The 11,969-nt window shown below is 61.9% G+C and overlaps 1 protein-coding gene across 2 annotated transcripts; it reads right to left on the bottom strand.

The window, feature by feature from the left end:
* Nucleotides 1-1,508: 1,508 nt before the first annotated feature.
* On the bottom strand, nucleotides 1,509-9,435 carry SLC2A8 (solute carrier family 2 member 8). Of its 2 annotated transcripts, none has more exons than XM_036022252.1 (10): nucleotides 9,274-9,435; nucleotides 9,017-9,179; nucleotides 8,568-8,774; nucleotides 7,277-7,376; nucleotides 5,706-5,905; nucleotides 4,955-5,098; nucleotides 4,750-4,858; nucleotides 3,868-4,041; nucleotides 3,367-3,444; nucleotides 1,509-2,109 (listed from the first exon to the last, which is right to left on the bottom strand). In XM_036022252.1, exons 1-10 carry the CDS (start codon nucleotides 9,327-9,329, stop codon nucleotides 1,598-1,600), a joined length of 1,743 nt encoding a protein of 580 aa, XP_035878145.1. In that variant the 5' UTR covers nucleotides 9,330-9,435; the 3' UTR covers nucleotides 1,509-1,597. The 2 variants fall into 2 exon arrangements, with proteins under 2 accessions (XP_035878145.1, XP_028372961.1); XM_028517160.2 differs by having other exon boundaries at nucleotides 1,515-2,109; nucleotides 3,367-3,512; nucleotides 9,274-9,432.
* Nucleotides 9,436-11,969: the final 2,534 nt, after the last annotated feature.

The raw sequence follows: 11,969 nt of genomic DNA, 5'->3' as shown, positions 1-11,969 counted from the left end.
ACTCTTACCTCCACCAGCTAGCATCAATCGGACACTTATTCTGTGACATCCTCGGATCTCTGTGGTTTTCGCAATTATCTCCTTCCATCCTCACAACAATCCTATGAGGAAGATGGCATCATTATGCCCATTTCACTGATGCATAAACTGAGACCTGGAGAGGCTAAGCGACTTGTCCAGGTCACACAAACAGTAAGTTGTACAGCCAGAATCTGAACCAGGTCCACTGGTGCTTGCTCACCAAGCTGCCACGACTCCCGGCCCCTGGATTACAGAGGGAAGAGGCCAAGGTGGGCTTGAAGCCACATGAAGTTCTCCTTGCCCACAGGTTTAATCATCTCCCCTGCAGCCTGGGGTGTGGGGTGGGGTGACCCATCCCCCCGCCTTCCCCTGGTCCTTGGCCAGCTCCCATGTGCAGAAGCAGGAGCCGGAAGCAGCCTCTGCCCGGAGCTCCCTAAGAAGCTATCCGTACAAAGACTGGCCTTCTGTAAGGGGGCTCAGTGGGTGGCCTGTTGTGCTGAGTTGAATGGGGATGTGATCTGCACAGGTGCCCAGGCTGTCATTGGACACCTAACGTGTGCCCGAACCTGTGGTCTTCAGGGCTGACTCCCTGAGAACGACTCTGGGACGGTGGGTAACACCCCCTCTCGGACGCAGCCGGTGCGTCACCTTCCGGGGTGCCAGCCGACAGGGCGGAGCGAGAGCTTTCACGATGCACAACTCCTCGAACAGCAGTCACACCTCCACGATCTAATCCCACGAGATTTCTGGTCGCCCGGGCAAGGTCTGTCTCCAGTTCTCCCCCCCCCCCCCCCCCCATCATCTCCTCCGTCTCCGCCAGCTCCCTTATTGCCACACCCGTGTCCGTTTTCTGGGGCTAATGTAACAAAGACCGTGAACTGAGTGGCTCCAGCAACAGAAACACATCTCCTCACAGTCCTGGAGGCCGAGTCCACGAACAAGGCGTTGACGGGCTTGGTTTCTTCCGAGGCCTGCAGGTGAGAGGTCTGCGTGCGCAGCGCATTCTCTATGGCTGGCGCAGCACGTGGACAGGAAACCAGCCGGGACGCCGGAGACCCGAACCACGCCCCTACGCTGATTGGCCAGCCAGCATCGCAGCGCGGTTCTCAGCCTCGTCCCGGGCCCACCGTGCAGCATGAACAATGACGTAGAGATGGGCAGTCATCGACCCGGGGGAGGCGACCTCGCTCCTGGAAGGCTCCCGGGAATCTGGATTTTGCTAAAGCCGAGAGCTGTCCTGCACGATCTTCTGGACACTAACCCTGGGGTCCCGCTCCGCCCTGGACCACGGGCCCGCCCTCCCGCCTCGGGAGAACCAATAGAAGAGGCCAAGGTGGGCGCACCCGGGGCTGCACGGCCTGGGGAGTGAATACAGCAGGTTATGGGGCGGGAAGTAAGCCTGTAAGTGTTCTTGGCCAGGGCAGTTTGTGGGAAGGACAGGGAGACGCCCTTCTCAAACTGTGGCTCACAGAGAGCCCGTGACCTGATTTTCTGAGTCAACTCTTTATTTGGCAAACACAGTTCCTGGTGAAGCAGCCCTGTGAGGAGACCACTGGCCACCACCCAGCCTGCAGAGTCACCTCCTCCAGAGAACGAGGAGCCACGAGTCCCTCTCCTCCACTGTCGCTTTCGTGTCGTGACGGCGACGGCACATGGAGGTCTGGCCACGGGGCTGCCAAGACCCCCCGAGATGTCCCCTCCTCCCCAGCCTCAGAGCAGCGGCAAGAACTGACCCAGGGACCGGGAACCTCCTGCCCGTGGCTCGGGGGGCTGGAGAGACCTGGGCAGGAAGGAGGGGCCTGGAGGACGAAGCTGCCGGGCACTGAGGTCCTGGCTCCCAGCTCCCTGGGCGCAGGCAGGGGCCCAGCCCAAGGTCACAGGCAGGCTCTGTCCCCTCCGAAGTCCAAAGCGGCCCGGCTAGGAGGGGCAGCCACTCCTGGGAAGGGGCTGTCATCGCCCCTCGAAATGGGCTGTGATTTGCTCCAAAGTCTTTCCTTTGGTCTCGGGGACGCAGGACAGCGTGAAAAGGACACTGAGGAGGCAGAAGGCGGAGGCGAGCCAGAAAGCGCCGTAGGGCCTGAGCACCTCCTGTGGAGAGAGGGGAAGCCACGGGTGACCCCCCGCAGAAGGTCAGGGGCCCTTACGTGACCCCCAGCCAGGGCCCAGCCTGCCCCGCCCAGGCCTGGGGCTGAGCGCCGGCCAAGGTGTGGATGTTGTGTGCTGCCGGGGAAACAGAAGCTCACTGTGATCAAGCGACTGCTCCCAGCTCAGAGATGCACCACCACCAAGCAACAGCTGGGCCCCGCAAGCCCGGGCTCTGACTCCAGAGCTGGCAGACCCACCCTCTGCACTTAGCTTCAGCCCTGCCCTCCGAGGTCCCTGCCCCCAGAGAAGTGTCTGTCTCGGAACCGGAGGGAGTGGGTGAGCTGACAGCAGGTGGAGATGGGGCCGTGTGAGCACACACGGACATGCGGGGCCCGCAGGCGCGGAGGGAAGAGCGAGCAGTTCCCACCCTCCCAGCCCCGCCCCCCCCCCCCCCCCCCCCCCCCCGCGACCTCCCAAGCCCCAGAACCACAGGCCCCTCCCTTCTCAGCTCTCCTTCCTCAGGGCAGCTGCCTGGATGGGCCCGCGCTCCTGGCGGACTCCAGGCTGGCCCTGGGCATCCACACCTCCCCAGCCTGGCCCGGCCTCCAGCTGGTCCATTCCCCCACCACTGTCCCCTGCTGCCCCAGCCTTTGTCATAAAGGGGACCGTGGCCGTCTCATTCCTGGCTGTCTCTGGAACCAGCCTGGCTGTGGCATGGACCAGGAGACTTGGGGGAATGGATGACCACCGACCAGCCCCCCGCCCCCCGAGGGGCCGGGAAGCCCCGCAGGTGGGGGCCATGTCTGTGCCAGTCCATCCACGAGGAGGCAGCAAAATGTCCAACTGAACCGATGTTCCCATCGCCCCCAAGAGGAGGGCACCTCAGCCCCCTCTGTTTTCAGCCAAGGACGCTGGTTCAGGGAAGGTCAGCGGCAGGGAAACGGCTCGGGCAGGGTTCGAGCCCCCGCCTGCCCACTCCAAAGCCGGGGTTTCCCCACACAGCCCCACTTCCCGACCTGTGTGCCCACTGTCCAGTGGGGGGCCCGCCCTGTGCCCTGCTGTCTTCCCCCAAGACGGCCTGAAGGGTCCCCTCGCCCCAGCCCGTCTGTCTCCCCCTCGCCGCCGACCGAGACGGCCAGAGCGCCCCAGGCGGGGCCCAGCCCGTGCACGAGGCCGCGGCCCCGAGTCTTCCGCCCCGAGGGCCATTCTAACGCGCGCTCTCTGCTGACGGTGGGGGCGGCCGCCAGCGCCGGCACTCACCATGAGCCTGCCGAACTCTTTCGTCACCAGGAAGGCCATGAGCCAGTTGGTGAGGACGCAGACGCCGGTGGCCACACCCTTGACGTGCAGAGGGAAGATCTCGGACATGAGGAGCCAGGGGATGGGCCCCCAGCCCACGGCGAAGCCTGTGGGAGCGAGGCAGGCGTCAGAGCCCCCAGGAGGCCTGGGTTCCGGCCTGGGCCCTGCTGCTCTGAGGTCTCAGGCCGTCCTCTTCGCTTCTTACACTCGGGCCCCTTCTCTGTGGAATGGGATCCTGGGGGGTGTGGCCCACTCAGCACACTGACGTGGGCATTGAGTGGAAGGGCAGAGAAGGGCTTTGCTCGGTGCCTGGCGTGTGGTCAGAGCTCTAAACACAGTGTTGGGGGTCCAGGTGGACAGGCGGGGCCAGGTAGGCCTGGGCTCGCTGGGAGCCATAGGAACCCAGCAGTGACAGGGTGTCCCCATCGGTCCCCACCCAACTTCCCCGCTGGCCCCTCTCACCAGCAATGAAGAGGCACATGCTGCCCACCGCCAACCAGGCCAGCCCCGCGCCGGCGTCGGCCGGCTCCATGGAGACGGGCGCCAGGAGGTCCGCGTGTGAGGAGTTGCCGGGGCCACCTGCGGTCAGCTTGAAGTAGGCGCCGAAGGCACTGCTGCTGAACACCATGACCACACCTGCGGGCGGGGTGGGGGGCGGGCGCTGGGGAGGCGGCTCCCGCAGCAGGGGGCTCGGACCAGCGTGGCTGGTGCTCGAGGTTGGTCTCGACACCTCTGAGAGGGGCCGTGAGCGGCATCCGGCAGCCCTGACTGGGCAGCACCCAACCCGGCCCAGCCCTGGACCTCAAACCCCAACAAACTCCAACAAGCCCCCCCAAAGCAGGGCCCCCCAGCCCGAGGGGGGGGGGAGCTGCGAGAGCGGCAGCACACCATTGGACCCCGCCTTCCTCAACAGCACTGGGTGCTTGTGGGCGTCAGCATGTGCGAACGGGCGCACGCGGACCATCCCCGGCTCTTCACCATGGGCCACCAGTACCCCCATTTCACGGGGGAAACTGAGGTCCAGAGAGGTAAAGTCGCTTGCCCCAAAAGACCACAAGCTTCCAAGCCACTTCCCCTCCAGGGCCCTCAGTTTCCCCATCGTGAACTGGGGCCCGGTCGGCACTTTCTTTGGGTTCATTGCAAAGGCTCCGGTGCGACTCGGGGAGCCACGTGTGCAGGCAAGTGCATGCCCCTGTTAAATCTGGTTCTGGTTCTCAGGGACGCATCCCTCCTCCTCGAACCACGAACCACGCAGTGGTCTCCGTAAAGACCCTCCAGCCTGCGCTGGGGAGCCTGGCCTGGGACACGCCCCTGCAAGGGCTGAGCCCAGCCCTGGGGCCTCACCTGACAAGGCCAGGAGCAGCCTCCGCCCAGCTCTGTCCATGATGACGGCGGCCATGGCAGTGAACAGCACCTGGATGACTCCCACCACGACTGAGGCCAGGCTGCTGTCCTGGGGAGGCGGGCAGGGGCGGGTCAGGCAAAAGGGCTGGGGCTCAGCCACACCTGCATGGCCCCCGGACGAGGCGAGCTGGGCAAGGCCTTTTACCCTTAACTTGGCCTCCTCAAAGATGGTCTTCGCGTAGAACATGACGGCGTTGATCCCCGACAGCTGCTGGAAGGCCATCAGCGAGACGCCAATGACGAAGGGCTTGTAGATGCTGGGACGCCGCAGCTGGGCCAGGCGGAAGCCCTGCTGGACGACAGAAGCGGGGCATCGGTGCTCCCGAGGGCCCCGGGCTGTGGGCCCACCACCCTAAGGCCTGGAGGAAGGAGTGAGCCTCGGCTCCTGGTCGTGGCCCCGTCTGGGCCTCGGGGTCTCTGCACCACTCCAGCCTCCCCATTTGTGAGGGTGACAAGATTGTCGCACCCGCACCCCCTTTCCTGATTTGCTAGGGGAGCCACCAGGAGAGCATGTGGGCAGACAGCCAGGGGCTCCAGAGTCGCCCCAGCCCAATGAACCCTCTCCTCCATCGCCACCACCGGGCACGCGCTGGGGGGACTCCCGTTTCACATGAAGAAACCGAGGCTTAGCAGTGGGACGGTCACACCGCAGGCACATGGCACAGGATCCATCTCATCCCCTGCTACGTAACCCCCGGGTGCAAATCCGAGTCCTCAAGTCTGCCCGCGTGTCCTTGGGACCCAGCCTGGGCTTTCTTTTCAGTAAGATCGAGGGTCAGGATGTACCGCCCACATGTGCGTGTACATCCTTGGGAACTGGCTGTGCGGCCTCCCTGGCTGCAAAGGGGTGATGGCGCACTGACCCCTCCCCGCAGCGCCGCCTCCCAGCCCCTCACCTGGTGCTCAGCCCCAACAGGGGGCTCTTCCCAGCCCTGCTCGGAGCCCCACAGGAACTGCGCAGCGGCCGCGGCTTCCTGGCGCTGGTGCCGAGTCAGCAGGAAGCGCGGGGTCTCGGGCATGCAGCACATGAGCAGCAGCATGAAGGAGGGGGGCACACAGCCCAGCACGGCCAGCCAGCGCCAATCCAGGATCCAGCCTGGACGGAGGGTCAGATGTCCGAGCCCGGGCCAGCCGGCCCCTCCCCAGCCCCAGGGACTCAGCCTAAAGGGTGGGGGCCTCGCTCCCTCCGCATGGTTCCCTCTTGGTTGCCGATATTGTCACTACTGTTGTTGACTGCAGCGACGATGGTGGGTACATCGTTACGCTGCGCCTGCTCAGTGAACATGTACGTAGCCGTTGTACAAAGAGCGAGGCGCTCGCTGTGCAAGGACGGGTATGACTGGGCACCGTGCGTGTGAAATTTCAGGGCGGGAGAATCAATATACATGGTCCCCGCGCAGTCCTCATGCTGACCCTCTGGAAGGCCACCAGAGGCAGGCGCGGCTGGTGCCCTGGAGAGGAAGGGGACCGGGATGGGGCAGCGGGGGGGGGGGGGGGGGGGGGGCTTTTCTCTGAACACCAGAGGATCATAAGTCACAGGAACTGGTCAACGCAAGGGCACATTATGATGAAGTGGAGATAATTTCATGGGTATTTTGAAACCCAACGGTCTGTCCCAAATGCCAATGTCTGTACATGGCGGCAGGGCTGTGGCACATGCTGGGCCCCCATGGCAGCCAGACTACAGGCAGGACTCTGAGTTAGGGTCAGGATAGTAAGCGGGTGAAAATGAAAGACCACGGACCTGCCTATCAACCAATTTAGAGACCCCCCAGGGCCCGAGGCCCAGGCCTTGCCACACCCATCAGGCCTGCCAGCCTCCAACCCCTGTCCCTCCCCGTGGTTCTCAGGCCGTCCCTGGAAAACCCTTGTTCGGGGTCTGCCACCAGCTGCTTTTCACATGCCACTGAGTTTCAACCCTCAGCAGCCTTGGACGAGGGGGGTTATCCCCGCTTACAGACAGGGAAACTGAGGCTCCCAGGAGCTGTGTGAGTAGGCCAAGGCTGCCCAGCCAGGAAGGGGCGGATGCTCTCCATGAGCGTGGGGCTGTCAGGTGCGGAGCCTGGCCCCTTTCCAGCCCAGGTCTCGTGGAAACATGGCTGTCCCCACTGTGGGGCCCCAGCTCTGACCTTGGGTCCCCCAGAGCCTGCCTCCTTTGCGCCGCCAATCCAGTCCTGATATTTCTGAGCGAGGCAGGCTCGGGACCTCTGAGCTGCCAGGCTGCAGATTTCAGGGGTGCCCCACCTGCGCCTGGAGTCGTTGGACCACGCACAGCATGGCGCTGACCTCCCCAGGCCGCCCAGCCCCAGGGTCCCGGGGAGGGGGATCTGGGAACCTAGCACCTCGGGCACTGGCTGTGGGACCCCAGGCAAGTCCTGTGACCTCTCTGCACTTTGGTCGCTATGTGTCTGTAAAGCGGCCATACGGCCATTAACAGGGGTCAAAAGAGATCGTGTGGAAACTCTACCTGCCAGGTAGGCCAGGAGGATGCCTGTGACGACCATCAGCTGCACACAGGAGCCGAGCAGCCCCCGCACCTCCGGGTAGGCGATTTCGGAGATGTAGACCTGTGGGTGAGTGAGGCGAGAGCTGCAGGTCCGGTGGGCCCCTGACTGTAAGCCCCAGGTCAGGGCCTTCCTCGTACCTCCCTGCGTCCCACCCAGTGATCTGCGGCAGGGGTTCAAAGGGTGTGTATGTGCGGCTGCTGTGTGTAGGTGGGTGGGTGGGTGGGGGCACAGAGCTTTACAAACTTTTATGTAATGGTATTGCCCCCATGGATAAAATGCAGATTCTGGTGCAGTGGGTCTGGAGTGGGGCCCAAGACTCTGCCCTTCTAACTAGCTCCAGGTGGCACCCGGGCTGCCGTGGGGTGCCCTGGGAGTTAATGCAGGAACTCTTTGCTTCAACGGCTACCGGTGACTGGGCTCAGGGGCCAGGAAGGCCTTGCCTGTACTTCCGGGTTACTCCATGCCTTACGTTCATGACTCAGGTGTGTTTTTGTCCAGTAAAATCCCCAAACATAAAACCCAACCCAGCTGCCCAATGAAGCAGGTGAAATGAGTAGCAGGTGAACAGGGATGGCCAGGGAGGACCCGAGTTGTCAGTCTCGACCAGGCTGGGGTGTGGGTGGTGGATCATCCAAGCCCACGGCCAGCAGCGGTTGACCCGTCACCCGGCAGCCCCTGCTGCAGGGTCCAAGGTCTTCAGAAGCCACGGCAGGGCTAACGTGCAGTGTCTCTCCGATCCCTCGCCCACTGCACGAGGTGACCTGTCACTCTCACTGTGCAGGGGACGGACCTGAGGCCTGGAGAGGCGCGCTACCCCGGGAAGTGGCAGAGCCGGGACGTGGGCTGGGAAGCGCAGGTTGGGCAGTGCCGGCTCAGGCGCTGGCAGAGAAGCAGGGAAGCAGCGGGAGGACTGGTGTGTGAGCTGCCTGTGCCCCTAGGACAAACCTGACAGGCATTTCTTGCCAAACTGTAGCAAAGGGGGTGACAAGGGCGATCCAAGCCATCCTGTGAGGCTTCCGCTGACCATCCGCAGATGCCATCTTATTTGTAGAGCGAAGGGGAGGCCGGGTTAAGTGGCACAATCCCGGGTAATCGCTTCACCACTGCCTACTGGAGCCTGGACAAAGGACTTCACCTTTCTGAAACTCACTTCATCTGCAAACGGGGCTCCTAACAGCAGCTCTTTCCGAGGCCATACCCCAAGGTCTCTCCTTTTCCTCGTCCCAGGGCCTGAGGCTAGGGGACACTCACCGGGGCCACTAGCGAGGCAGTGCCACAGGCTAGGCCGGTGAGGAGGCGGCCTCCCAGCAGCGTCCACACGTCCTGGGCCGCGGTGATGACGGCAAAGCCGGTCACGAAAGGCACGGTGCAGAACAGGAGGCTCAGCTTGCGCCCTATGCGGTCCACCAGCCAGCCGCCCAGCACGCCTCCAGCCGCGGCTCCCAGGGTCACGATGGCCTGTGGGCGATCGCCGGCTGAGGGGGTGGGGGCGCCAGGGGGATCGTGGCCCAACCTCGCCCTCCACCCCACTCCCAGTGGCCTCGGAGAGAAGGGGACTAAGTCCCTGGCTGGTGGTCGGGGAGAGGGAGGGTGACATCCGACAGGGGAAAGTCTCATCACGTGTCCGAGGGGGTGGGCGTAGAGGGCCCCAGAGCCCGTCCTAGGGGTGAAAGGGGTGGTGTCCCAGCCGGAGATCTCACCCCAAACCATGAAGCAGCTTCATCGTCCAGCTGTGGGGCCGGCGGCGCGGCACGCCGCAGGCTCGGGATGGCCGGGGAGCTGTAGCCGAGCGCGAAGCCAAAGCTGAGCGGACCCAGGGCAGCGGCGAAGGCGGCAAGGAAGACGCGGCGGCCGCGGCGAACGCTGCGGGGATAAGGCGGTCGGTGAGCGGCGCCGGCATGGGCGCCGGGAGAGGGGCGAGGTCGGGCCTCGGGTCCGGGCTCACCAGCTCGCTCACCTGCCACCGGGCGGCCGCAGAAGAGGCTGGGCCTCCACCCGGTCCTCGGGCGTCATGTCCGCGCCCGACGCTGGCTGCGTCCGCTCTGAAGCCTGAACTGCCAGGAGTCCCGCGACTGATATCCGCACCAGCCTCTCCGGGCTGAACCGGCCAGTGGGCGTCTCTAGGAGGCTCTGGGCGTGGATGAGGAGCAGCCAATGGGAACACAAGACACGACTAGCTTTGCGTTGAGATACGCCCTTGAAATCAAAGCAAACCAATGGAAGCGAAGAGACAGCGGAAACCCATTGGCACCGCCCCTAGAACAGAGTTCGCTGATGACAGGAGGGGCGGAGTTTGTAGCTGGCCTTGAGCAAATCATCCAATAGGAGTGTGGTGCGAGCTAGGCGTGGTCTAATAGCTGCCTCTGACCGAGCCGGCCAATGAGGGTGGAGGACAGGGATTGCACTTGCCCCTGGGGTCGCCTCTCAGTGTGGCTTCAACCAATGCGGCTAGGAGCCGGGCGAAGGCGGAGCACGTGGGTCACGCCCAGGACTTCCCGCCCCCACTCTGGGCTGCTGCTACTGTCCTACCGTAGTCTATCTGCAGTTCCTGCGCGTTGTTAACCGCTGCTCTGGGGCCTGAGTTGGAGGGGCCTGGCCCCTCTCCCGTGTCTTTTATTGCCCCCCGAGAGCCGCAGGGCTGGAGTTACCCAAATAACTGCTGTGCGTCACTCTCCTCTCAGACGCAGAGCCTGGCCCGGGCGCTCCAGCCTGGTTGCTGGGGTGGGGGGGGGGGGGCAGAGGCGTGGCATTGCGCTACGCAGCCCACCTCCGTGCAGGTCATCACTTAGAGCCCTAAGATTGTCAACGGCTACAGAGCCTACGACCACTAGGACCTCCAGGTGCAGGGATGCCGCTTGTGTGACTGCTCAGGGCTTAAGTGGTGAGCTCCACACCCCCTCAATTCCACTCACTTCACAGGTAATCCTGACTTCTTGAACCTTCATCCAAATACCTCCCAACCTTGGGTCTCCTGTGGATGTTAGTAGCCAACCTCTCTAGGTGTCCATCCGAGTCACTGCTGGAGTAAGGATGATGAATGAAGTCAGGGTTCGGGAGAAGTGTGCCATTTGTATGGAACTCTGGGCGCAGACCCCTTACAGTGGAGTGCTGTTTAATTCTGGAAAGAACCAGGGCTGCCAGTGAGAGGCTTACCGTCGTTTCTAGTGTCTCTCAGGGCCTGTGTTTCCTCATCTCTGCAAGGGGATGACAGCACCTGTCTTCCAGGGGACTTTTGAGTAGGGGCAATGTACGTCAACACCGGGCACCAATGCTAGCCAATGCGATCGTGGTAGCTGTTTGCCCTAGTGCAGCCACCTGACTGCACCACCTTTAAAGACAGGCCACTCCTCCTCTGGGCTCCATGCGGCATCTTGTGCTCGAGGTAGAGTTATACATTCTTATCACAGCTTTGTGATCACATGTTTACTTCGCTCCCTCCCCCAATGCACGTGACCTCCTGGTCCAGATAGCGCTTGGTGCTTGCAGAGTGGATGCATGACAAACTCCGTGGGTAAAACGCTCAGTGAGACAGTTTATTGTGTAACTCACCAGGGCGTATGCCGAGACGCTTACATAACCAGATGCTCCAGTGAGCCCAGCTAGCGCCAGCCAGCCAGCCAGCCCTCTGAGCCACCGGCCCCTACAAACCCGCGCTCGCCCTGTGAGAAGTGGTTCACTTCGTGACCACTGTAAGCAAATGCTGCTGCCAGTGCAGACTCTTGCCCCCTTTTGTAGGCTAAGCACCGCCTTTTGCCTTTTCTGCATTTATTCCTCAGATCTGTGACTTGTGTCACATCACGGGGTGACTCTGGTGCCGCCAATCTTTGCTCTAAATGGTCTAAAAAGCCTTTGGTTTTTCTATTCCAGGCTGAGAAGCAAGAAACTTTAGGAGGAAAAAGCTGACAGAAAACACACACACACACACACACACACACATATAAACTCAGAGCCGCTTTGACGGGGGAAGGCTTTAAGTATCTTGTGATGGGTAATGTAGCTGAGAAGAGATATAATGAAATGGAATTATCAGACTAAAGCCACGCCTCCTTCATACATGAAAGTTCTTCCGGTCAGTAAAACGAGATCCCCCCTTTGATCTGTCCTGGCCAGTGGCTGACATTTTATTGTTTCAGTTGCACTTGGCCAAACCCACATTTTCTTCTTACTTTGAGGAGGGAGCGGCGAAAGACAGATACCTGATGAGAGGAAGGCTAATCATTTGGTTCACGTGAGCGGGCAGAGCAGACCCGAACCAGAGGAAGGAACTTGAGAATGATGTGGGTGACTGTTCTCTGGTTATCTGATTTCAGAGTAACAATGAAACCCAACGAAACCATCTTCAGACTCTCAGCAAGCTCCTTCTTGTACCTTATTGTTTTTTGTGGGACACAAGGAGGAAGAAAACAGGAGCTTCTGAGACCTAGCGGGCCGGCTTTTCTCCAGGGTCCACGGGTGGGAAGGGCGCTGGCTCCCGCCGCAGGGCCCCGGAATGGTGGCGGGGCCGCGGGTGCAGAAGGAGACCTCGCTTAGAACACACTGGAAAAGCAGTGGCTTTTCTTTAGAAAAGAAACACGTTATGTGACAAAAACCTGTAATGAAAAAAACAATGTTCCCATCCAGGTGTATAAAGTATAAAAAGAAGGCTGCCGTAAG

This window comes from Phyllostomus discolor, chromosome 3, assembly GCF_004126475.2.
Source record: "Phyllostomus discolor isolate MPI-MPIP mPhyDis1 chromosome 3, mPhyDis1.pri.v3, whole genome shotgun sequence".
Classification (NCBI taxonomy): Eukaryota; Metazoa; Chordata; class Mammalia; order Chiroptera; family Phyllostomidae; genus Phyllostomus; species Phyllostomus discolor.
This window is presented reverse-complemented; position numbering and strand designations above follow the sequence as displayed.

Excerpts from the sequence above, each read along its gene's own strand:
- SLC2A8 (XM_036022252.1), bottom strand. The coding sequence starts at position 9,329 with ATGACGCCCGAGGACCGGGTGGAGGCCCAGCCTCTTCTGCGGCCGCCC. Across the intron at positions 8,775-9,016 it reads AAGCTGCTTCATGGTTTGGG|GCCATCGTGACCCTGGGAGC; the intron begins GTGAGATCTCCG and ends GATCGCCCACAG. Across the intron at positions 5,906-7,276 it reads CCTCCTGGCCTACCTGGCAG|GCTGGATCCTGGATTGGCGC; the intron begins GTAGAGTTTCCA and ends CCCTCCGTCCAG.